The sequence below is a fragment of the Aotus nancymaae genome, unplaced genomic scaffold (assembly GCF_030222135.1).
Source record: "Aotus nancymaae isolate 86718 unplaced genomic scaffold, 86718_ANA_hifiasm-v0.15.2.pri h1tg000012l, whole genome shotgun sequence".
NCBI lineage: Eukaryota > Metazoa > Chordata > Mammalia > Primates > Aotidae > Aotus > Aotus nancymaae.
Genome location: NW_026988423.1, coordinates 48116266 through 48140722, shown reverse-complemented (window position 1 = coordinate 48140722; position 24457 = coordinate 48116266). Strand labels below are relative to the sequence as shown.

General features: G+C 49.8%; 2 protein-coding genes across 2 annotated transcripts in view; one reads left to right on the top strand and one right to left on the bottom strand.

Moving 5' to 3' along the window:
- The first annotated feature begins 1185 nt into the window (after positions 1-1185).
- On the top strand, positions 1186-3525 carry FZD9 (frizzled class receptor 9). The gene has a single exon (XM_012449041.3). The coding sequence runs from the start codon at positions 1415-1417 to the stop codon at positions 3188-3190; it is 1776 nt and encodes a 591-aa protein (XP_012304464.3). The 5' UTR covers positions 1186-1414; the 3' UTR covers positions 3191-3525.
- Positions 3526-8358: 4833 nt separating this feature from the next.
- BAZ1B (bromodomain adjacent to zinc finger domain 1B) overlaps positions 8359-24457 on the bottom strand; it is a 79567-nt gene continuing 63468 nt past the window's right edge. The window contains exons 14-20 of the mRNA XM_064375670.1: positions 19416-19563; positions 18145-18292; positions 14776-14891; positions 11431-11576; positions 10207-10310; positions 9663-10035; positions 8359-9167 (exon numbers count right to left, since the gene is read on the bottom strand). Coding sequence (XP_064231740.1) covers positions 9678-10035; positions 10207-10310; positions 11431-11576; positions 14776-14891; positions 18145-18292; positions 19416-19563 — 1020 coding nt within the window. The 3' untranslated portion in view covers positions 8359-9167; positions 9663-9677. The remainder of the gene's footprint in view (positions 9168-9662; positions 10036-10206; positions 10311-11430; positions 11577-14775; positions 14892-18144; positions 18293-19415; positions 19564-24457) is intronic.

The following is a 24457-nucleotide window of genomic DNA, read 5'->3' as shown; positions in this document are numbered from 1 at the left end:
TTAGAGATGAGGTCTCACTATGTTGCCCAGGCTGGTCTCAAAATCCTGAGCTCAAGTGATCCTCCTGCCTCAGCCTCCCAAAGTTCTGGGATTACAGGTGTGAAGCCCCGTGCGTGGCAGAATTGTTGATTTTAACAGTAGGATTATCTGCCTTCATTACAGAAAAGCAAGCTGAGGCTCAGAGAGGAGCCCCAAGTCACATGCACCCAGAGGAGAGGCAGAGGCTGCATTCGAGCTGCCACTGAGTACAAAGCAGAGGCTTCCACTTGTGGGAAGGCTTAGAAATGGTCTCCCCTACTGGACACGGTGGAGCATAACTGTAATTCCAGCACTTTGGGAGGCCGAGGAGGGTAGATCACCTGAGGTTGGGAGTTCGAGACCAGCCTGACCGAAATGGAGAAACTCCATCTCTACTAAAAATACAAAATTAGCCGGGAGTGGTGGTGTCCGCCTGTAATCCCAACTACTCTAGTGGCTGAGGCGGCATAAGGTCACTTGAGGCTGGGAGATGGAGGCTGCAGTGAGCTATGATCACGCCACTGGACTCCAGCCTGGGAACGAGACCCTGTCTCTAAAAAGAAATAATAATTAAAAATAAAAATAGTCTCCCGGCTGGGCGTGGTGGCTCACGCCTGTAATCCCAGAACTTTGGGAGGCCGAGGTGGGTGGATCACCTTAGGTCAGGAGTTCCAGACGAGCCTGGGCAACATAGTGAAACCCCATCTGTATTAAAAATACAAAAAAATTAGCCGGGCGTGGTGGCGCATGCCTGTAATCCCAGCTACTCGGGAGGCTGAGGCAGGAGAATCACTTGAACCTGGGAGGCGGAGGATGCAGTGAGCCGAGATCTCACCACTGCACTCCAGCCTGGGCGACAAGGACTAAACTCCGTCTCAAAAAAAAAAAAAAAAAAAAGCCTCCCGCCTAGAGTAAAATGAGGCTACCTAGCATGAGAGTGTGGGCACGAGGCCTTCCCGCAGCCTCGCCCAGGCAGCAAGGGAAGGGGAAGAACCGAGTGGAAGCAGAAGGCGAACGGGCAGGCACTCACCAGGCTCCGCCCCACCCCGCGCTTCGCGGGGCAGGGAGACACGGCGCCTTTAAAGCCCAGCGGGGGCGTGTCCCTGGGCGTGTCCTCCCGGAGCCCCGCCCCGGGGGCTGGTAGCCGCGGCCCCGGGAGGCTGCGCCGGCTCTGGCTCGGCGGCAGCTCGGGTGGCAGCGGCGGTGGCGGCTCGGCGGGTTCCGCGGCTCCTGTCCCTCGGGAGGCTGCCCGCGCGCTGCCCAGGGCGCCCGGACACACGTGGCGGCTCGGCGATGGCCCGCGCCCCGCGACGTGGCGGGCAGGCACCGGGGCGCGGGACCGCTCGGCCCGAGTGAGCCGGGGCCGCGCTCCCGCCCTCGGCCCGCGCCGCCCGGGATGGCCGTGGCGCCGCTGCGGGGGGCGCTGCTGCTGTGGCAGCTGCTGGCGGCGGGCGGCGCGGCGCTGGAGATCGGCCGCTTCGACCCGGAGCGCGGGCGCGGGGCGGCGCCGTGCCAGGCGGTGGAGATCCCCATGTGCCGCGGCATCGGCTACAACCTGACCCGCATGCCCAACCTGCTGGGCCACACGTCGCAGGGCGAGGCGGCCGCCGAGCTGGCGGAGTTCGCGCCCCTGGTGCAGTACGGCTGCCACAGCCACCTGCGCTTCTTCCTGTGCTCGCTCTACGCGCCCATGTGCACCGACCAGGTCTCGACGCCCATCCCCGCCTGCCGGCCCATGTGCGAGCAGGCGCGCCTGCGCTGCGCGCCCATCATGGAGCAGTTCAACTTCGGCTGGCCGGACTCGCTCGACTGCGCCCGGCTGCCCACGCGCAACGACCCGCACGCGCTGTGCATGGAGGCGCCCGAGAACGCCACGGCCGGCCCCACGGAGCCCCACAAGGGCCTGGGCATGCTGCCCGTGGCGCCGCGGCCCGCGCGCCCTCCCGGAGACCCGGGCCCGGGCGCGGGCGGCGGCCGCACCTGCAAGAACCCGGAGAAGTTCCAGTACGTGGAGAAGAGCCGCTCGTGCGCGCCGCGCTGCGGGCCCGAGGTCGAGGTGTTCTGGTCCCGGAGTGACAAGGACTTCGCGCTGGTCTGGATGGCCGTGTGGTCGGCGCTGTGCTTCTTCTCCACCGCCTTCACGGTGCTCACCTTCCTGCTAGAGCCCCACCGCTTCCAGTACCCCGAGCGCCCCATCATCTTCCTCTCCATGTGCTACAACGTCTACTCGCTGGCCTTCCTGATCCGCGCGGTGGCCGGGGCACAGAGCGTGGCCTGTGACCAGGAGGCGGGCGCGCTCTACGTGATCCAGGAGGGCCTGGAGAACACGGGCTGCACACTGGTCTTCCTGCTGCTCTACTACTTCGGCATGGCCAGCTCGCTCTGGTGGGTGGTCCTGACGCTCACCTGGTTCCTGGCGGCCGGGAAGAAATGGGGCCACGAGGCCATCGAGGCCCACGGCAGCTACTTCCACATGGCTGCCTGGGGCCTGCCCGCGCTGAAGACCATCGTCATCCTGACCCTGCGCAAGGTGGCCGGGGATGAGCTGACCGGGCTCTGCTACGTGGCCAGCTCAGACGCGGCAGCACTCACGGGCTTCGTGCTGGTGCCTCTCTCCTGCTACCTGGTGCTGGGCAGTAGCTTCCTCCTGACCGGCTTCGTGGCCCTCTTCCACATCCGCAAGATCATGAAGACAGGCGGCACCAACACAGAGAAGCTGGAGAAGCTCATGGTCAAGATTGGGGTCTTCTCCATCCTCTACACGGTGCCCGCCACTTGCGTCATTGTTTGTTACGTCTACGAACGCCTCAACATGGACTTCTGGCGTCTTCGGGCCACAGAGCAGTCATGCGCAGCGGCGGCCGGGCCTGGAGGCCGGAGGGACTGCTCGCTGCCAGGGGGCTCGGTGCCCACCGTGGCCGTCTTCATGCTGAAAATCTTCATGTCGCTGGTGGTGGGCATCACCAGCGGCATCTGGGTGTGGAGCTCCAAGACTTTCCAGACCTGGCAGAGCCTGTGCCACCGCAAGATGGCAGCTGGCCGCGCCCGGGCCAAGGCCTGCCGGACCCCCGGGGGCTATGGCCGTGGCATGCACTGCCACTATAAGGCTCCCACCGTGGTCTTGCACATGACTAAGACGGACCCCTCTCTGGAGAACCCCACACACCTCTAGCGACACAGGCCTGGCTCGGGGTGTCTACTGCCCCCTCCTTGCCCTCCACGCCCTGCCCCCCTCCTTCCCAAGACAGCTGACTAGCAGCTACCCAGCTGTCAAGGTCAGGCAAGTGAGCCCAGGGGGCTGAGGACCAGGGAGGGTACCCCGTGAGGCTCATGTCCCCAGCTCCCCTAACATGGGGGCTGGGCCAGACTGAGTCCCCATAGGGTCCTAGGAGAGGATATGGAGAGGAGGGGGCAGAAGGGGCACGGTCCAGCTGGAGTTTATTTAATGATGTAATTTATTGTTGCGTTCCTCTGGAAGCTGTGACTGGAATAAACCCCCGCGTGGCACTGCTGAGTTCTCTCTGGCTGGGAAGTGGGGAGGTAGGAGGGCGAGGGCCCTGCAGGAGTCTCCCTTGTAAGTGGAGCTGGCGGTGGGTACTGGCATCCCCCAATCAGGAGGAAGTCCCCCCAGAACAGCTGCAGGAGTCCCAGACACCATGCGTGCATGTTTTCCCCTCCCTTCTTCCAAATGGAGACAGGGACGCCTGCGGGATGTTCAGGGAATCTCCCAGGGTGACGCCAGCACCTCTGGCCCCAGGAGTCCAGTTTGAGGCTGTGGCTGAGTTTTCCTTCTCTGGGGCCTTGCTTTTCTCATTGGTGTGGAAAGTGAGGGCATCAGCCTGTGTCAGTATTGTCACGAACGCCCCCTCCCTGGGGCCTTGGAAGATTGCCCGTAAGGGCAGCCCCAGCCCGCTCCCTGGTGTCTCCAGGTGGGGGAAGATGAGGCTGGACTGGTCTGCGGCCCTCTGGGTAGCACAGACATGTGCGTGGAGCTGGGAAGCCCTTGAGTAGAGTGGGAATTGGGCCCCCAGCTCCAAAGCTTGTCAGATTTGAGGTGCTGATGACAGCGGTGGGAATGAGGCAGCCCGGTGTGCAGAGCTCCACAGTGGGGCAGGGTATGTGGAAAGGCCCCATGTCCCATCAGCATGCTGGGAAAGCTTAGGGCTCCTAGGGCCTGCCCTGTTTCTGCGGGTGGGTAGCTGGGCATGTGTGGCCATCTGGAGACCCCTATTGGCTTGGGGTCAAACCCCAGGGCCCCATCTTGGCTACTGTGACTCCAGCCAGGTGAGGGTCTTAGTTACTGTCCCTGGGTGCCTACTACACACATGACTGGCATTTGGTGTCAGTGCCAGGCAATCCCAGAGGTCCAGCCCTGCTGCCAGCCTCACTTTGGAGCCACCAGGAGGCCCCAGAAGGGAGGCGCTCAGGTGCCAAGGATCAATGGTGAGGCACAGCCCCAAACCCAGGGCCTCTCAGGCTAGAGCCCTGTGCCCTACCCCAACCACCAATCCCACAGGGACAAGAATAATCCAGTGAGAACCAAACAGGTTGGGTCAAGCTCCCAGGAGACAAGACCATCATGGGCTGAGGGGGTTAAGGGGTATCCCTCACCACAAGGAGCAGTGCTACCCCAGGGAAGCTCACAGCCCGAGCACCTGTTCTTAGGCCGTTTATTTCACGGAGAATGCCCTCTCCATCTAAATCCTTCGCTTCTGGCAGAGCATACATTAAGTCCCCGTGTGCCTTTTACCAACAGAGCCAAGTGACCCTACCCCTCTTGTAATGCTGCACATAGGGTTTTTTTTTTTTTAATTTGAGATGGAGTCTTACTCTGTTGCCCAGACTGGAGTGCAGTGGCATGATCTCGGCCCACTGCAACCTCCGCCTCCCAGGTTCAAGCAATTCTCCTGCCTCAGCTACTCAAGTAGCTGGGATTACAGGCGCCCGCCACCATGCCTGGCTCATCTTTTGTATTTTCTTGTAGAGATAGCATTTCACCATGTTGCCCGGGTTGGTGTTGAACTCCTGGCCTCAAGTGATCCACCCGCCTCGGCCTCCCAAAATGCTGGGTTTACAGGCACAAGCCACCGCGCCTGGCTATGCAAGGGTCTTTGAGTGGGAAACAGAATGCGCTTGTTGGAGGCAGTAGTGCCCACACTAGGGGCAGAGGCTACAGTGAGCTGGACTCACAGGCAGTGGGAGGGAAGATGGGAAGGGCCTGCACCAGGACAGGGGCAGCTGGAGCGAAAGGATTCCAGACTTGGGAAGAGCAAGGCGGGCAGGGTGTGGGAAAGGCAGGGGGTTGGGGGAAGGATGAGCATCCCAGGGCACCCACCCGCCCCTTCTTCGTTGCCGTCAGTGGCCATGTCCTGCTCAGCAGACATGAGCCTGGTGCTGGTTTCCAGGGCAGCTGGGATGGGAGCGAAGAGAGGGGCAGTGCAGGGTCAGGACAGGCCCCAGGGGGTTCTGCTTTGAGGCCAGGACCTGGGAGGGAGGGCAGGGCCCTACCAGCCTTCTCAACCCTGGAAGATGCTATGGAAATAAGTCCCAGGCCCTGGAGGAAAGGGAAGAAGGAAACACAGGCCTCCCATGTGATCCTGCTCACCCCAAGTTTTGGAAGGGAAGTGTTTAGATGGCTTGGCCGCTGGAGCTCATGACCAGGCAGTTTGAGGCCAAGCTGGGAGTTGAACCCAAGTCTGCCTCCAGAGTTTTTGTGATTTCCACACCAGGGATCCGATTAGGTCCTGGTGGGGAACGGCAGGGTGTGTCTTGGTGAAATTATGTCCCCAGAAGCTGGGCAAAGCAGGTGGGGAGGAAACAAATGCCCCTCCCACTGCCAAACCTCCCCCTATGCCCATTAAGGAAACTTCTACGGCCAAGCAAAAATACTTTGGAAACCCACAAGTGCTAGCATGTGCATCGCGTGTCCGGACCGGGGCCTGCCCCTTAGTGGCCCTGGTGCCCAGCATTTGGGGTTTTCAGAGAGCAGCACTAGAGCAGCACCACACACCCACAAGCCCCTCAAAGGGTGAGCCTGTCCCTGTGGGGTGCATGGTGGGCCCCAGATCCTATTCCCAGGAAGTTGCCCCCTCAAGGAAGCAGCTCCTAGACACGGCAGTCCTGGGTGTCATTAAGGCTGGGAGGCCCAGGGCCGGGATTAGGAGAGTGTGGTTAACAAGAGATGGGCTCCTCAGTGTCCTGCTAGAGACGTCCTGGCCCCTGGCCAGCAGGAAGAGGTGCCCTCTCTGAGTGGTTCTGTTGGAATCCAGATGCCACCTCACTGCCAACCAAGTCCACTGACCAGGTCCCCTCCCCAAAGACAAGATGTAAGGAGAAAAAAACAGTGTGCGGGACAAGGACAGGCCTCAGCTGACTCCCAGAAGCCATGACTCAGACCCCTGTCCTCAAGAGATGGAGTTCCCACACCCCCATTTGCAATAATCAAAGTGAAGTGGCTGCCCCACAAGGCCACAGCATTTGAAGGGAGGCGGCAGCTGAGAGTGTGCTGAGACCAGGACATGACCAGAGGTGACGATCCCAAGGGGGTATCCTAGTGTGTGCCTAGGAAAATTACTGGAGGAGCAGGACTTCACAGAGGAAGGCTGGGAGCCCCAAATGTCACCGTCGCCATGCAGAAAATGTCCAGCGGGAGCACGGCTCTCTTCTCCAGAGGTGGAGGGCCAGAGTGGATGAACCGGGCAAATTCAATTTGCTGTTGGGGCAAGCCCGCTTCCTCCAGGCAGGACAAAAACCCCTAAGTCCCCTGTGTAGGCTGTGGCTCGAAGCCCATGCTTACCAAGGCCATAAAGCCGGTCAGCGGCAGAACCTGCACCCAAGGTTCAGGCCTCAAAGGCTCTTCCCATTTCGCCAGCTTCACCTGGCTCAGCTGGTCAGGAACTGGCCCTTTCTCAGTAACTGGTCCCAGGACAGTGGCTCAGCAAAATCTCTGTATTTCATCAGTGGGTGCTGTTAGGCAGCTACACACATGAACCAGCTGGATTTTTTTTTTTAAGAGATGGGGTCTCGCTATGTTGCCCAGGCTGGAGTCCAATTGCTATTCACAGGTGAGATCCCACTACTGAGCAGCACGGGAGTTTTGACCTGCTCCATTTCCAACCTGTGCTGGTTCACCCCTCCTTAGGCAACCTGGTGGTCCCCTAGTCCCAGGAGGTCACCATATTGATGCCGAACTTAGTGCAGACACCCGACTGGCATAGCGCACTACAGCCCAGAACTCCTGGACTCAGGCCATCCTCCCACCTCAGCCTCCCGAGTAGCTGGGACTACAGGCACACGCCACCGTGCCTGGCAAACCAGTTGGACTTTAAAAGATATATGAAGGCACAAATAAAACAAGATTGGCCATGTGGTAGAACCATCAGAGCCAAGTGCATGGGAATTCTACTTTTTCACTGTTTCTGTGTCTGGAATTTTTCTTGAGGCTGGTTGCACCGGCTCACGCCTGTAATCCTGACACTCTGGGAAGCCAAGGCAGGCGGATCACTTGAGGTCAGGAGTTCGAGACCAGCCTGGCCAACATGGGAAACCCAGTCTCTACTAAAAATACAAAAAAATTAGTTGCGCATGGTGGCGTGTGCCTATAATTCCAACTACTTGGGAGGCTGAAGCAGAATTGCTTGAACCCAGGAGGCAGAGGTTGCGGTGAGCCGAGATCGCGCCATTGCACTCCAGCCTGGGTAACAAGAGCGAAAGTCCGTCTCAAAAAAAAAAAAGAAAAAAAAGAACATTGAGAGGCCCTCTGACTAGAGGCCCAGGCTTCAGAGGACCTGGCTCCAAGAGTCAGTGGGAAAGCAGCACTTGAGACAGCACTACCCACCCTCACCCAAGACAGAACACGAAGAAACAGCCACCAGAATGGTTTCTTCCGTATAAACACAAGTACATGAGGTTTATTTGAAACCAATTTATTACAAGTTCACCCTTTAATGGGGCCCTTCCTCCTTGAAGACAAAAAAAAAAAAAAAAATTCAGGTGTCACTGAAGTGGGAACACAGAATTCTCACTATGAACAAGAACAGACTGGATCTAGGAGAAGAGGCAGGGGAAGCTGGCGGTGGCAGGGGTTATGAAGCTGTGATGTCAGTGCCAACTCCATGCCTGTAGAAGGGACGGTAAACTACCCGCCAGCCCTGGAGCAATCCCCGCCGTCCCTGGGCAAGGAGGACGGGAGAAGCAGGGGCCACACTCCGAAGTTTAATAGAGGCATTATTCTCATGTTCTTGGAGTTGCAGTCCCCTTGGTGGACTGTATTAAATAGGTACAGAAGAGCTTGGGTGCTCAAATTTTCCAAATTCAAAGTCAATAAAAAAGAAAATTAAACCCTGTTTTGTACTTTTATCAAAATCCATCATAAAAGGGAAAGAAGACTACAAAGTTTTGCCTAAATATAACAACTAGAGCTAGATTTGTTATGGGAAGGGGCTCTCAGAGCTTCTCTGCCGCTCTCTCCTCCCAGCCCCCACCAACACTGACCACTGGAATCTTCAGGTTCTCGAGGAGTTCCAAGTCTGAGGTCAGAACAGGCATGGGAAGCAGCGGACGCAGCACCCTCCCGAGCCACCCCCTGATGTGGCTGCTTGCCTCAATGAGCCTCCAACCCAACTGCTGTGCAGGAGAGTGGACGGGCTGAGGGAGAAGACGGGGAAGTTAGAGCAAACACGTTATCATAGAAACTGTACTGTACATGTGCCAAAGCGAGATGTCAGAGTATCTTACAAGATATTCTTTATACAATATCACTGCTGAAACAAGCAACTTTTAATAACTAGAAAAGTCAATTAAAAAAAATTAAACATTTAAATTCTTCCTGCTTTTCTTCTGCTCCCCTAAGAGCTTGTCTGGTATGAGGGTGGGCTGGGCTCCAACATCCCTCTGGCCAGATCCATCAAAGTAAAGGTTATATGCATGATTATAAGCAGGACTCCAGTCTCTTACTGAAGTGCCTTAGTTTTGTTTTTTTGTTTTTTTTTTGGGAGGGAGGGGGGGAGGTTGTCACAAAGAAGGGGAGATATTCAGGAATGGCTCCAGGACATGTCCCTTTACTCTGCCAAGATCAACTCAAAAGACCACAACTGATCCATGATGCTGGTGAATACAGAATTCTGTATGGCACTCACTGATACTGTCACCTGAGAGGAAGATGGGGGAAGAGACAGAGTATGGGCTTAAAGAAACAAGACTCTATATAAATACAGATTAAAAAAGAAAACTCGCCACCATCTCCCCTGTCGGCCTGACTACCCCGAGCTTACTATGTAACACAGCGATCCCTCCCCTGAAGACCAGAGGGGCTTGGCACTGTGGTACAAGCCAGAGTGGGAGAGGCCTCAGAAAAGAAGGCAGGAGCAGGAACTGGGTTCACCAGAAAAGCTAGACCCTCAGGCTCCTCCTGCAAACTCTCGGAAGGGAGGGTTATGGCCCTCTTCATCCCAGAATATTTCTGGACAAAGACCACCAGCCCAACATCAAGTCCTCCAAAGAGCTTTTAGAAAAACAGCATAAGCTTGGGATGACGGGTGTTTCCGGACTCCCTGCAATCTCTTCCGAGTTTTTGGTCTTCCTCTCTCGTCTCCCTCCCACCCTCCCTCGCTGTTCCCCGCTATCCCCCACCTCAGCTCCCTTACCACGGCCCTGTCTCTCTACTTCTTCTGTCTTCGTCCCCTGGACTGTCCAATGGGCTCTGGCTCACTGTCCCCTTCATCTTCAGCAAGCCTATCAGGAAACTTCTTGCGCTTCCTGCGGACATATGGGTGGCCAGGAAGGTGTTTATGCAACAGAGCCACCAGACACTGTTCTGTCTTCGCCATGCAGCTTAGCACATGGCTGCCGCGGCAGTTGTAAACCTCAGCATTGGTAAACACTTGCTTCATGTCAGTAAGAAACTCCTGCACAGAGCGGTAGCTCCCACAGGAACATTTGTTCTGCACTGTCTGAAAGTCCATGGGCTGCGTGATCACATCATAGTAGTCCTCGGCCTCGTCTCTGGTCACGGGCTCCCTATGGAGAAGAACCAAATGGAGAGAATCTGCACAGCCCTAATGGCAGCAGCCCTGCCACTAAGACACGTCCTGAAAGACGGGCTTGGCTGAGAGACCCTCAGGGGCGCTGGAAGCTTTCAGAACCTGCCAGGCCACTCCTCTCCCCTGCGCCTGAGAATACAGTGCTCACCTGAAGGGCCAGCTGAAACGGTACTTCACGATCTTGTGGAGGATCTCTTCACACTTCTGCAGCTCCAGGCTTTGCCTCCGGGAGCTCCGCTTGCTCTGAAGCACCTGGCAGGAAAGAAAGAACAATGTTATTACAGATTCAAGACAGGAGGAAGAGTGGACAGGGCAGAAAATGACTGTATCTGCTCAAAAAAGGAAGACAGTTCAACTATTTCCTTGAAGCAGAGGTGCTGAAACCTGACATTCAAGTCAGGGAGCACCCTCGGCCCATGAGGCCTGCATCTTCCCAGTGGTCCACTCACCTCCCCCAGGGGCATGGCGATCAAAGCAGCAGAGAGCAGGCAGCAGGGGCCGTCTTTCCCAGCAGTCCTGCTGGAGGTCTGCTGGAGGAGGCCACTGTTCTTCTCAGAGAACAGGTGGACCTGGGGTTACAGTGACACCATGGAAGGGCATCAACAAGCCACTGCAGAAAGCCAGGCTATCTGGGCCACCAGCAGCCAATTCTGTGGGGGTGAGGTGCCTCTGGGAAGAGAAGCAAGAGGCCCAATTCCCTTCCTGGGCTCTTCCACCAGACATATGAGGACATGTGAGGGCTAAGTGGCTAAGCAGGAAGGGGTGGGGTCTCCACTCCAGGTAGCCATAACAAAGCTGTGACTCAAGCCCAAGGGGTGAAGGCTGGGCCAACACGAGCATCCTCTCATGCCCTTTGATCTCTTCAGTGGCTTGCCTTAAGCCCCCAACTCCAATTTCATCTGTCAAAACAAGCACCTTTTCAAGAGTTTCTTTTTTGTTCTTTAAAGCTCAAGTGAGATCTAAAAACTACTAAAATTACATTGGTTAAGGAGCAGAGGGGAGGGTAATATCCCTCCCATAACAACTGTCGACCCAACAGTAAGTGAGGCTCCAACATTGCTGACATTCCCACAATGAAGACCCAGCCCCTCTGGGCCCACTAGAGACACATGGATACTATTTTTAAATCCTTAATAAGTTGCAGGCTGCCTGCTAGCTAGTCTGTAGGCTACAGCAAGGGAATGCCGGACATAGCTGTTCCTGGAGGGCCTGCTGCTTCTGTCTGCCTACAGGCCCACCCATCTGCCTTCCAAGTTAGGGAGCAGGAAGGAGGGGGAGGCTCCCATACCATTTGTTGCCTGATGAATTCCTAATGTCAGGGGTGGGAATAAAAAACAGAAAGGTTAGAGGAGGGATGATAAATAATTCTCACCAGTTCATCCACCTCAGCATCATCCACAGGTGGTGCCTTCAGCTGAGCCTTCTTGGTAGAGTGTGGCTTCTTACCCGGGCGCCGGCCTGACCTTGCTGGAGGGGGGATGACACTGAGCTTGCCCCGGATGGTCTTTCGAGGTCTCACTGAAACAAAAATATAGATTCAGCACAGAACAACTGAAGGTGAAGGAATGAGAATCTTCAAAATAGGGAAAAAGGATGCAGGGACAATCTGGACAAGAAAAGCGGTGGCTTCCTTTGGTTTTAAGGTACTGTTGCTATCTTCTCTTGCCTTACCTAACAGGACACTAAAAGGCAGCAGCAGCAGCAGATGAAGTATGGGTATCTTTCATCCACTGCCAAAGCCCTTGAGAAGGCCAGGCCCTTCAGTACTTCTGTCCTGCCCGCACTCTGCACGGTTGCTCCCAGCCATGAGGCCCTTGCAGGAATCGACTATAAACTCTGAGAAATAGAAGCCATCTGCTAATAGGTCAGCCTGAGTAAGTGGATGTTATTTACATGTGAGATGGAACTGGTTTGTAAAATGGACCCTGTGTTGTAACCTCTAGAGTTACTCTACACTCATCATCAGTGTATTTTCAGAGAAAAGCTGGTCCTTACATGAAAGGCCACAAGGCTGCCTCATTAAATACAATTTAGAGCTAGTCCCCTCCATAAGAGCCCTGCCCAGGGTACCCAACGAGAGACTAAAGAATACAGGCTGGGCATAGTGGCCCACTCCTGTAATCCCAGCACTTTGGGAGACTGAGATGGGTGGATCACTTGAGGTCGGTAGTTCGAGATCAGCCTGACCACCAAAGTGAAACCCCACCTCTACTAAAAATACAAAATTATCCGGGCACGGTGGCACATTTCTGTAATCCCAGCTACTAGGGAGGCTCAAGTAGGAGAATCACTTGAACCTGGGAGGTGGAGATTGTGCCACTGCACTCCAGCCTGGGCAACAAAAGCAAAACTCCGTCTCAAAAAAAAAGAATACAAAGGCAGTGAGATGACTTGTGTCTCAGGTTTACCACGTCAAGCCAGCCAGCATTCCTCAGTGAGCCTGGGGAAACAACGCCCTAAGGATTAGCTCCAGGCTTTCCACCACCTTCCCTCACCAACACCCTGGGGAGTGGGGAGATGACACTGGACACAGATAGGGGTCTAGAGAGGCCGTGACAAGAAGAATCGAGAAACACTACTTTCCATTCTATTTCTGGACCACGAGAACCCTTCCTTGGTTACTTTAGGGTCTCTAGCTCAAGCCCAGGCCAGTAAGAAACGGTAAGAAGCTGACGCTTAGGTGCTAGAGCTTTCAGCTGCACCTGGGAACCACATCTTTGGTGGTCTAAAAGATGGAGCTGAAAAAAGCTCTCAAGTACCAAATACTTCCTAGATCCATCTGTCAAGGAGAGGCCACAGAAACCTAGAAAAACAGTTCCTTGAAAAGAGAGCTACAACGTAGAAGTGGAAAGCAATCACTAGCTTAAAAATAAACAGAATCAGTACAGTACCATATTCTATAGTACTACAGAATCTGCTCTCAGAAAAACCAGATGCAGTGGCTCACACTTGTAATCCCAGCACTTTGGGAGGCCAAGGCAGGAGGATCACTTGAGCCCAAGAGTTCAAAACCAGCCTGGGGAACACAGTGAGACCCTATCTCTACAAAAAAGCCGGGCATGGTGGCACATGCCTATAGTCCCAGCTACTCAGGAGAGGATCACTTGAGCCTGGGAGATCAACTGCACTCCAGCCTGGGCAACAGAACAAGAGCATCATCTCAAAAAAATAAAAAATGTTCCCAAACAAAGGTGTGCCCAAGTCACAGACTCTGACCAACAGAAGGATGACATCCTTGAATGCAGGACTGGTGGGCCATCTATTCACTTACCCTAGGATACCTGAAAAATCAGGCCCAGTGAACAAACAAAAAGAGCCAGCTAGAATGTGAGAGATTAAGGTGTCCCAAATTACACCTCTGCAGAAAGTGGAAGGATAGGAGAAAATGTGCAAGCCCCAAGTCATTGGGTTTTGGTGGTCTCACTGCAGTAAGAGACTGGTCATGCCAGGCATCTTCTCTCTCACTCCTTATATCAAGCAAGACCATTCAGAGCTGCTATGATCTTGGGAACTGTACCACTGCTTCAAAACTTCATCAAAAATTTTGATCTGTGATCTGTTTTCTACCAACCTATAAAGAAAAGTATATTGGCCAGGCACAGTGGCTCAGCCTGTAATCCCAGCACTTTGGGAGGCCGAGGCAGGCAGGTCTCGCTGTGTTCCCCAGGCTGGTCTTGAACTCTTGGGCTCAAGTGATCCTCCTGCCTTGGCCTCCCAAAGTGCTGGGATTACAAGTGTGAGCCACTGCACCTGGTTTTTCTGAGAGCAGATTCTATAGTACTATAGAATATGGTACTATACTGATTCATTTTTAAGTTAGTGAGCTCAGGAGTTCGAGACTAGCCTAGCCAATATGGGGAAACCCCGTCTGTACTAAAAATACAAAAATCAGCCAGGTGTGGTGGCAGGCGCCTGTAATTTCAGCTATTCGGTAGGCTGAGACAGGAGAATCACTTGAACCTGGAAGGCAGAGATTGAGGTAATCTGAGATCATACCACTTTACTCCAGCCCAGGTGACACAGTGAGACCATCTCAAAAAAAATGTATTCTGGAAAGAGGGAGGCTGTTAAAAGAAAGGCTCTGACTAGAGGACATCAGCCACGAACACACCTCTCCAACAGTCATGAACATGAGAGAATGAGAATGAACACAAAAGATAATGTCTTTTTTTCTACCAGCATCCAGTGAGAACAGGTCTGAACTTTCCTAACATCCTTACATTTAAGCCTTCAAAAAAGTCAGTCATCTCTTTTCACACCAGCAAAGCTATAGCCCTGCACATGCAGGGAGGAAAAAGTCACTGTAGCCAGAGAGAAAAAGTCACTCTCTAACAGCAGCAATGCAGCAACAGCCAGAAGAGCTGTTAGGAGACGGCAAGGGGCCTAGCTTTCCTTCCCCATCGTCCCCACACACCCAGAAGCTTAGATCCAGCAGCCTTGTCATAAACATACTTGGGACCATGAATTCTACTAAATCTTAGAGCAAGTGGGTTGATGCTACTGAGATCAAGCCACCTTTCCTCCTACCAGGCAGAAAGTTAAACGCCATCTTGAAAACCCATTTAAACCCGTGGCAGCTAAGTCAAGCCACAGTCACAACATGAGAGAAACAGAAGGGAGCAAGCCGGCCACACTACCTACTCCCAAGCCACCCTTTCCAAGCGCTCCAAGTTTAGAAGACTGTGAAATCAACTACAAAGGCAAACAAAATACTTACATCGCAAACCAGCCACCTCATAATCTTCTTCCTCCTCCTCCTCTTCTTCCTCCTCTTCCTCTTCATCGCTCTCATCATCTTCACTGTCCTCAGAAGCAGACTCTTCAGTATAATTCCTGTGGGTAGAAAAAATAATAATATAGGGAACACAGTTGTAGTCCAAAGTGGTCCTAAGAAGGGCTCTAGTCCCACAGGGATCAGAAAACTCTCTTCACAGACTAGTTGTGCCATATATGGTAATACAGGGAGGGAACCTGAATGTAAGCCAGGAGAGTCTTTCACAAAAATGAAAAACCAAGTTTCAACAGCATGCATCCCTCTGATAGGCCACAAACAGTTTGGACAAGATACCAAAGGCAACAGAAATCAAAACCAAAATGCAACCCTACCCTTCCCCACACAAAGCAATACAAAACACTATTTCTTTTGTCTCAAAAAAAGAACCAGATAACACATCAGGTACTAAAAGCTGTCCCCACCTCTGAGGTGGATTGAAAGGATAAACAGAGCCTAGACAGGTGTGACTTCACCTTGATGGCCCCCTTCCAGGAGCTGAAACAGCCTGCAGATGACCATAACATCAAAGCAGTGGTAATCCCAGCTCAGAACAGCTGGTCCAAAGCCCCACCATTTCAGAGCAACATGTCTCAAAGTGCAGCTGGGGTGGACTGGGAAAGAACCTGGTCATACTGTTAAAGTGGGGTCAGGAACAGCCCTGCCCTTTAAAAGGAAGCCCAGGCTGGGGGCAGTGGCTCACGCTTATAATCCTAGCACTTTGGGAGGCTGAGGTGGGTGGATCACCTGAGGTCAGGAGCTCAAGACCAGCCTGACCAACATGGAGAAACCCTGCCTCTACTAAAAACACAAAATTAGCCTGGCATGGAGGCTCATGCCTGTAATCCCAGCTACTCAGGAGGCTGAGGTGGGAGAATCGCTTGAACCCAGGAGGCAGAGGTTGTGGTGAGCCAAGATCGCACCATTGTACTCCAGCCTGGGCAACAAAAACAAAACTCCCTCTCAGAAAAAAAGGAAGCCCAAGCCAGAGTGCCTATAAGCTGCCCATTTTACAACTTCAAATTTCAATGTGGAAAATAACAGTATCATCTTGGCAAATCTTAGGTGTCTCCTCTTTACAAGGCCCTGTGTTTGGCCTTACCGAAACTCGAGTAAAGAACAAAGCATCACCTCTCCTCTCCGGACATTAACAATCTCATGGGAGACAGACATGTATAAAACTAACCACAGAGATAAAACACATGTACCAAAATACTACTTAGAGAACGAAGGCTCAGCTGGAACACAGAGGAGAAACCATCAAGCCTAAAGATGCAAGCACATTTCAAAAGAGCAGTGAAATTTTAGCAAAGCCATGGGCAGTTTATCCACTGGGAATTCTGGGCAGAGAATGTTCACAGTTGGGAGAAAGGCAAAAGAGGCAAGAATGAACAATAAACAGACTGTAACAAGCACACAAATATGGGACCTAAAGCTAATAAAAACCCAGGCTGGTACTGTGTGAGAGTCTCAGAAGCAAAGCCAGGAGTTGGACTTTATTCTAGAGGCAATGGGAAGACTGGAAGTTTGTGATCAGGAATGTGAGCAGATCTTTGCGTTGTGCACAGCATTTTGGTATCACAATAGCTGGTAGAGGGGAGAAGATGTCATGTAAGAAAGAGGAGTTGAGAAGCCACCAAAGGAGCCCAGGTGACAGATGCAGGAGGGACAAATGACAGCAAAGACCATGGAGAATGGAGAGCAAGAAACCGGATCATAAACCCCCCGCTGTGGCTCTCAGCAGCTCGGGCAGCAGGAGAAGTGGCAGCGGCCAGGCAGCCCAGCTTCGCAAAGGCTTTTGGAACGCCGCAGCCTGCAGGCACCCGGCACACACCTCCCCGCCGCCAGGATGCCCAAAAGGAAGGTCACCTCCGCCCTACAAGGAAGAACCCAAGAGATTGGCGCAGTTGTCAGCAAAACCTCCTGCAAAAAAAGTGGAAGCAAAGCCGAAAAAGGCAGCAGTGAAGAGTCCAGCCTCTGATGAAGCAGGAGAGAAAGAAGCCAAGTCTGATTAATACCATATGCCGTGTCTTATCAGTGGTCCCTGTCTCCCTTCTTGTACCATCCAGAGGAATATTTTTATCAACTATTTTGTAAGTGCAAGTTTTTTAGTAGCTCTAGAAACATTTTTAAGAAGGAGAGAATCCCCACCTCACCCCATTATTTAAGTGTAAATGCTTTTTTTCAAGAGGTGAAATCATTTGCTGGTTGTTTATTTTTTGGTACAACCAGAAAATAGTGTGGGATATTGAATTATGGCAGGCTTTGACTGTCTCAGGTGTCAGCTTAACAATCCATAGATCGCGAGTTAGTTTTTATATCCTATGATACGAAGCATATTAAACAGCAATATGGAGTCAGTCCTGCACTTAATGTCTTGAACATTTTAAATTACTTCTATTCCCATGTTTTTTTTAGTAGAATTGTTTCCTAAAGAAAACCACTCTTTGATCGTGGCTCTCACTGTCAGAATTGTGTGCACTCTGCAACATCTTTGGTTGTGGTAGTCCTGTTTTCCTAATAACTGTTACTGTGCTGTGAAAGATTAAACATTTGAATATGTAGCGTACATGCTACTCAGTTGTGAATTGTTGGGACGTATGTAACAGCTTATTAATATGTGAAGATACAGGTACTTGACAGCCTCTTAAGGAAATTTGCTTCCAAATTTTAAGCTAGAGAGTCACTGGAATAACTTTAAAAAACAATTACAATACATAGCTTTTTAGATTTTTGTTACGTATGTTAAGAATTTTGTACAAATTGAAATGTCTTTACTGATCCTCAACCAATAAAATCTCAATTATGAAAGAAAAAAGAGAAACTGGATCATAAAACATCTGGGCATTGGACTGATATCATGGCAAATTAACAGAGACACCAGAGGAGGGAGAGACATTCATGTTCAAGTTGACACCCAAGTTCTACTTATGACAGGGAAGAAAAACATTCTGTATGGGTAAGGAAGGCAATGAGTTTGAGATTTTTAGTAGTGGGTGATTGCAGAAGTAATCACGAAGACACAGGAAGTGGGCAACAGGCAGCTAAACACAGAGAGATTTCTTTACTTGAAAAGAAGGTATGGTCAAGAAGACAGAGAATGTGGCTGGCAATGAAAACTAGAATGTCAACATTCAGCTAAAATCAGATCAGAGCCCTCTGAGCTCCTACTGAAGTACTATAAATGATCAGGCTCTGTACCCAAAAGATGAACTGAAAGCTCCTGAGACTCATTCTGTTTGAATAACTCAAGCTTAATTATAATAGCTATTCATATTTATTCCTTTAATTATTTTTAAAAGAAAAGGTTCTCACCTGCCACGAGAGTTGCGCCTCGCAGTAGCGGGCTGGCAAGCTGGGCACTGCCACTCACCATCTGGTACTTCATAGAGGGCCGGCCTCAGACAAAACAGGTGGAAGGCTTTATTACACTCATCACACAAGATCAATTTGTCATCCTCACCTGCAAAGAGATAAACGTGAATAGAACTGTTGGGAGCACAGCAGCAGTCAATGAGCTGTAAGGAAGAGGCAACCATCCTACAATTCACAGCACACGAGAAGACATGTTCCATAGAGTGCTACCCAGTTGTTTTGTAAATGCAGTCATTTTCTATTAAAAAAAAAAAAGTAGCATAATTTAGACCACAGATAATTTAGGAATCAGGTCTCCTAAATTATATCCTGAACAAAATCTCCCTGTGGCTAAGACAGAATAGTTAGCAATTACTAAGAGGCACAAAAAACCCCAGTGAGAGCAGAAAATTCTGCTGCTCTTTTGACCTCCTCAAACTGATACCTGATGGGTTCGCACTCTCATTTACTTATTATTTTTTTGGAGACAGAGTCTCACTCTGTCGCCCATGCTGGAGTGCAGTGGTGTGATCTCGGCTCACTGCAACCTCCACCTCTCAGGTTCAAGCGATTCTCCTCCCTCAGCCTCCCAAAGTGCTGGGATTACAGGCGGGAACCACCATGCCCGGCCCCTGATGGGTTCCCTTAAACCATGTGGTTTCCTTACATTTGAAAAAGTCGATTTAATATGGTCATTTCTCCCTCCAACCGTCATTGTAGAGCAATTGAACGCTTTACAGCAACTGATTTTATGCAGATCTCTTCACCTCTAACCTAACTCAGAAAACAACTCTAGCCACTCAGAAGTCAATCACTAGGGGGTTTCTAGCCATGAAGTTCCTTTTACACAGACGAGACTGCATGCCTCCCACTGTACAAGGACTGCCCCCTGCTGGAAGCACATAACTTACTTCACAGATGACTCCAGTTCTGAGCCAATTAAAGGATTTAAAACTAAACTAACCTAATTTTGTTTTCTGTAGAAAATCTGAAGACTGAAGAGATCAATTGCTTTGATTTTATGCTTTAAACTGAGGAACAAAGGACCTGTTCTGATTCCCGGGCAGGAGATTTCAAAGACTGGCATTTCATAGACCTTCAGGAGAGTAAAATCTATACTACCACACTTATATTCTGTGTACACAAAATTCTTTTGGGTAGAAATGAAGATCTTGAAAATAGAAATCCTACTCCCTAATATGCCCACATAAGCAAATTTGATCTAAACATACCTTTCTTACGACAAACTTTGCACCTAGCATTTTCTGCGGACATATCCCACTTGATACAGGCATCAAGCATCCCAAGCAGCACGTGCATCCTGGAGAAAGTCTGAGCTTCCCGGATTGCTGTCTTCCATTTCTCCAGTGCAGATGCAACCTAAACAGAGACCAAACCAGGCCAGCATTACTACAGTGACCAAAGACAGAGAGAGAGAACTAGAACAGGTGACAGTATGAGAGAATTCTGAGGACACTTGCCCCCTACAACCTCACCAGTCTAAACCATTTATCTTATGGAAGAAATCCAGGCTCCAAAGGGTGAAAAAAACTTGACGGAGGTCACATAAAGATGCAGTGGGAGTGGGTAAATGACTGGAAACAGGCATCTTCTAGGGAAATCCACTTAAAGACTCAATATACTTTAAAATAGGATTGCCTATATGCTGTAAATGCTATAATCCAACAATTTTATATAGCTAATAAAACTCTGATTTAAAAGATAATCAATAACCTACCATAACACCACCAATCCAATACCACAGCTGGAATTCACTGCCCTGCCCTAAGTAAAGAGATCCTTGTAAATTAATGAATCTCCTAAAGGAAAGGAGCCAGTTATCCTGGAAGGCCATGGGTTTTAAAATACAGTGCCAAGGGAGAAAGAGAGTTGAGTTAGTTCCGAAGTAGGTACTACACAGACTGGGTGAGGGATGAGGATAACAGGGCTGCTTTTTCTCTTTCCTATAGAGAATCACAGGGAGGCTTGTGTGTATAAATGTACAAATAGCAAGGATAAGTAATATCAACACACACACTCAAATCTACATTTCAGAAGCTGCTGAAGTTCTACCAGAAACTGACTCATTCCTTACTCCAACCTCTGCTGTAGATATTTCAACATCTGCTTTGAAAAGCAGGAATCTCCTTCCTTACTTCTGCAGAAGTAAAATTAAGGTCCACAATCACAGCTGCCTTGCTGTCTTCTCCCCTGATAAATGGAGAGCTGACAAACACTACTGTAGACTCTTTTCTTGAAAGGATAACTCAAATCTTTTCAATGGAATGTAAATGTAAGAATTTTAGGTTCAGTTCTTAAAAAGTGCTTGAGAACTGGCAGGGAATGACTGCAAATGGGCTTTGCTGTCCTCTAGTGGACACTCACATGTAGTACAAACAGTATGAAAGAAAACAGCCATGGGCAGTCCTGCTTTTTACTTCCTATTTCCTATGAATTATAAAATCTGAGTAGCCAATAGCTCATCTGACCTCATTACAACCTTTTTTTAAACTTGAAGATATTTTGAGAACAGGCTTATTTAACCTCGTTTTTTTAAAAATCGATTTTCAGTAGTATCATGCAATAGGTAGTCCTTTGTAATTGACTTCTTTCAAATGAGCATGTTCCTAGATTCATTCGCAAAGCATGTAACAATACTTCAACTTTACTGCTGAACAATATCCCATTGAATAGATATTTTACATTCTGTTTATCAATTCATCAGCTGACAGATACCTGGGTTGCTTCCATATTTTGGTTATTTGGAATCACCCCATCTTACAATGGTTCAGACCTATGACTTCACAATGGTGCAAAAGTGATATACATTCAGCGGGGACCAGTGGCTCACGCCTGTAATCTCAGCACTTTGGGAGGGCAAGGGGGGTGGATCACGAGGTCAGGAGTTCGAGACCAGCGTGACTAGTACAGTGAAACCCCATCTCTACTAAAAATACAAAAAGCAGCTGGGTGTGGTGGCAGGCACCTGTAGTACCAGCTACTCAGGAGGCTGAGGCAGGAGAACGGCTTGACCACTGGGAAGTGGAGGTCGCAGTGAGCCGAGATCATGCCACTGCATTCCTGCAAGGGCAACAGTTCGAGACTCTAACTCAAAAAAAAAAAAAAAAAGTGATACACATTTAGCAGGCTCCTCGACTTATAATAGGGTTATACTCAGATAAAACCATTGGAAATTATAAATATATAAGTCATACAATGGGTTTATTGGGACACAGCCCCATTCTAAATTCAGGAGCATCTATAATCAGGTTGTCAGGACAAACGCCACCAAAGAAAACAATCAAACAAAACCCAGGATTTTGCCAAATGATACATCAGTCTTTTCTATTTAATTCAGTAAAACAAAATAAGCATTAAAAATTGAGATCATCCACTACTACAATAAGGAATTTAAGAAAGAATCCATTTTTATAAATAAGGAAACTGAATCCCAGATTAGACTGATAAAAACTCATGCAATCGCGTAGTGCCAGCTGAAAAAACTCTGGCCCTTGCTAGGTGGAAACCTTCAAAGCAAAGAGCAGTGGAAAATTTCAAAGCTGAAGTAGAGCTGACCTCTGGTGGGGAACCACAGGACACAATGTCATTTTAATGCATAACATTGCTGAACTACTTAGTAGGCAACCTAGACGATTTTCCAAGAAACTCTTCCATGCTTTCCATTTATGTACTGTGTCTGGACCTGCAAAGTTCTCATATTTTCCTCTCTAACTAAGCTAAGAATAAGTCTCATCTGACAAACTAAAATGAGTTTATTTCACTGTGGGGCACAGTACTCAAGAAGTTAATGAGAATCCTACAGTGAAGGTGAGTTATCAATGAGAAGAAAGCACTGTTGCAGGAAAAGAAATGGGCAGGACAGATGTGACTCTTGGACAGGTCACATCAAGAGACTCTTCTGTATTGAACTTCAGTTAAAAACAAAACCTACAAAGTAGTAAGACTAAAACTTATGCCTAATGAGAAGAGATTTAGCTAAGGAGACTAGTTAACTGTTTAATCTTAAGACATCATCTAAAAGGTTACCTAGGTGCTATTATACAACCATTTAAAAGGAACACAGGGACAGATGTGTGACTCGTGCCTATAATCCTAGCACTCTGGGAGGCCAAAGCAGGTGGATCACTTGAGCCCAGGAGTTCAAGACCAGCAACATGCTGAAACCTTGCCTCTACAAAAAAAAATAAAAAAACAGCTGGGTATGGTGGCACACACCCGTGGTCCCAGTTATCTGGGAGGCTGAGGTGGAAGAAACACCTAAGTCCAAGAGTTTGAGGCTGTAGTGAGCCCAAGATCACACCACTACACACCAGCCTGAGTGACAGAGTGAGACCCTGTTACTCATTCACAAATAAAATAAAATAAACATACGCTGGACATGGTGGCTCACGCCTATAATCCCAGCACTTTGGGAGGCCAAGGTAGGAGGATCACTGGAGTCCAGAAGATAAGACCAGCCTGGGCAATGTAGGGAAGCCCCTTCTCTACACAAGAAATAAAAAATTAGGAATGGTGGCAGGCACCTGTAGTCCCAGCTACTCAGGAGGCTGAGGTAGGAGGATCACAAACCTGGAGTTTGAGGCTGCAGAGAGCCATGATCTTGCTACTGCACCCCAACCCAGACAACAGAGTGAGACCCTGTCCCAAAAAGTAAAGAAAAAAATTTTTTTTGAGACAGAGTCTTACTCTGTCCCCTAAGCTGGAATGCAGTGGCGTGATCTCGGCTCACTGCAACTTCTGCCTCCTGGGTTCAAGCCATTCACCTGCCTCAGCCTCCCAAGTAGCTGGGACTATAAGTGCATGCCATCACGTCTGGCTAATTTTTTGTATTTTTAGTAGAGATGGAGTTTCACTGTGTTAGCCAGGATGGTCTCGATCTCCTGACCTAGTGATCTGCCTGCCTTGATCTCCCAAAGTGCTGAGATTACAAGCGTGAACCACTGCACCTGGCAAGAAATTTTTTTTAAATAGAAGAAACAGAAGAAGGTGAAAACTAAATCCCAGCCAGATGACATACCACATAGTAAGACTGTAAGCTTAAGTCATAAATTAAACCTTTATCTAAACTGAATTTCCTTTCTCTACACTGCTTACCTCTTACCCAAAATTATCTTCCCCATATCATATAGCATCCTCAGCCTCAGAAAGAAATGTAGTGGGAACACAACTATGTACAAATATCTGTTAAGCTTTGGAAAGAACAGTAGATTCACTTTACGTAAATGGGGAGGACAAACCACCAGCTGTCAGTGACAAAAGAGGTCAAATTCAGTTGAATCTGAAACGGCCTATGCCGTCCCTCCCATGACCTGATCCATTCCTACACATTCTTCAAAACCCATCCTCTCTTCCCTCTGGGAAGTTTTCTCGTGTGCCCTGGGTATCCCTCACAATAGGCCTGAGTATTGCTCTTTCTCATCATTACTGGTCACACCACAGCAAGCATCCCTTGCCTGTCTCTCACACTCAAACTGAGTTCCCTGAAGGCAATAACTTAAGGCTTTTTTTTTTGAGATGGACTCTCACTCTGTCGCCAGGCTGGAGTGCAGTGGCAAGATTTTGGCTCACTGAAACCTCCGCCTCCCGTGGTCAAGCTCTTCTCCTGCCTCAGCATCCGAAGCAGCTGGGACTACAGGAGTGCAACACCAGGCCCAGCTAATTTTTTTTTTTCCAGTAGAGACGGGGTTTCACCATGTTGGCCAGGATGGTCTCAATCTCTTGACCTCGTGATCCACCTGCCTGGGCCTCTCAAAGTGCTGGAATTACAGGCATGAGCCACCGTGCCAAGCCCCGAACTTAAGGCTTTTTTACTCATCTCTATCCAGCCTCCAAACTTTAAGTAGTGACTGGCAAAAGCAGGCCTTTAACAGATCTTTGTGGAAAAAAAAAAAAATAGAAAGAAAGAAAAGAAGGGAGCGAGAGGCAAATATAAATTTAGGGACAAGTATTCTGCACTAAATAATGGTTAGAAACTCTCCCAAAATGTAGTGTTCTCAAATTCTTTTCTTCACAAGTAAACTTAAGCAGAAATCTAATACACAAAACAGACAAACATGGAGCTGCTAGTTATTTTAATAAGCTTCATATTCATTAATAATACAGAAATTAAAAGACCAAATGCAGCAGGGTGAGGTGCTCATGCCTATAATCCCAGCACATTGGAAGGCCGGGGGAGTGGATCACTTGAGCCCAGGAGTTCAAGACCAGCCTGGCCAACACAGCAAGTCTACCTCTATACAAAAAATTTAAAAAT

Coding starts and splice junctions, on each gene's coding strand:
- FZD9 (XM_012449041.3), top strand. CDS start 1,415: ATGGCCGTGGCGCCGCTGCGGGGGGCGCTGCTGCTGTGGCAGCTGCTG.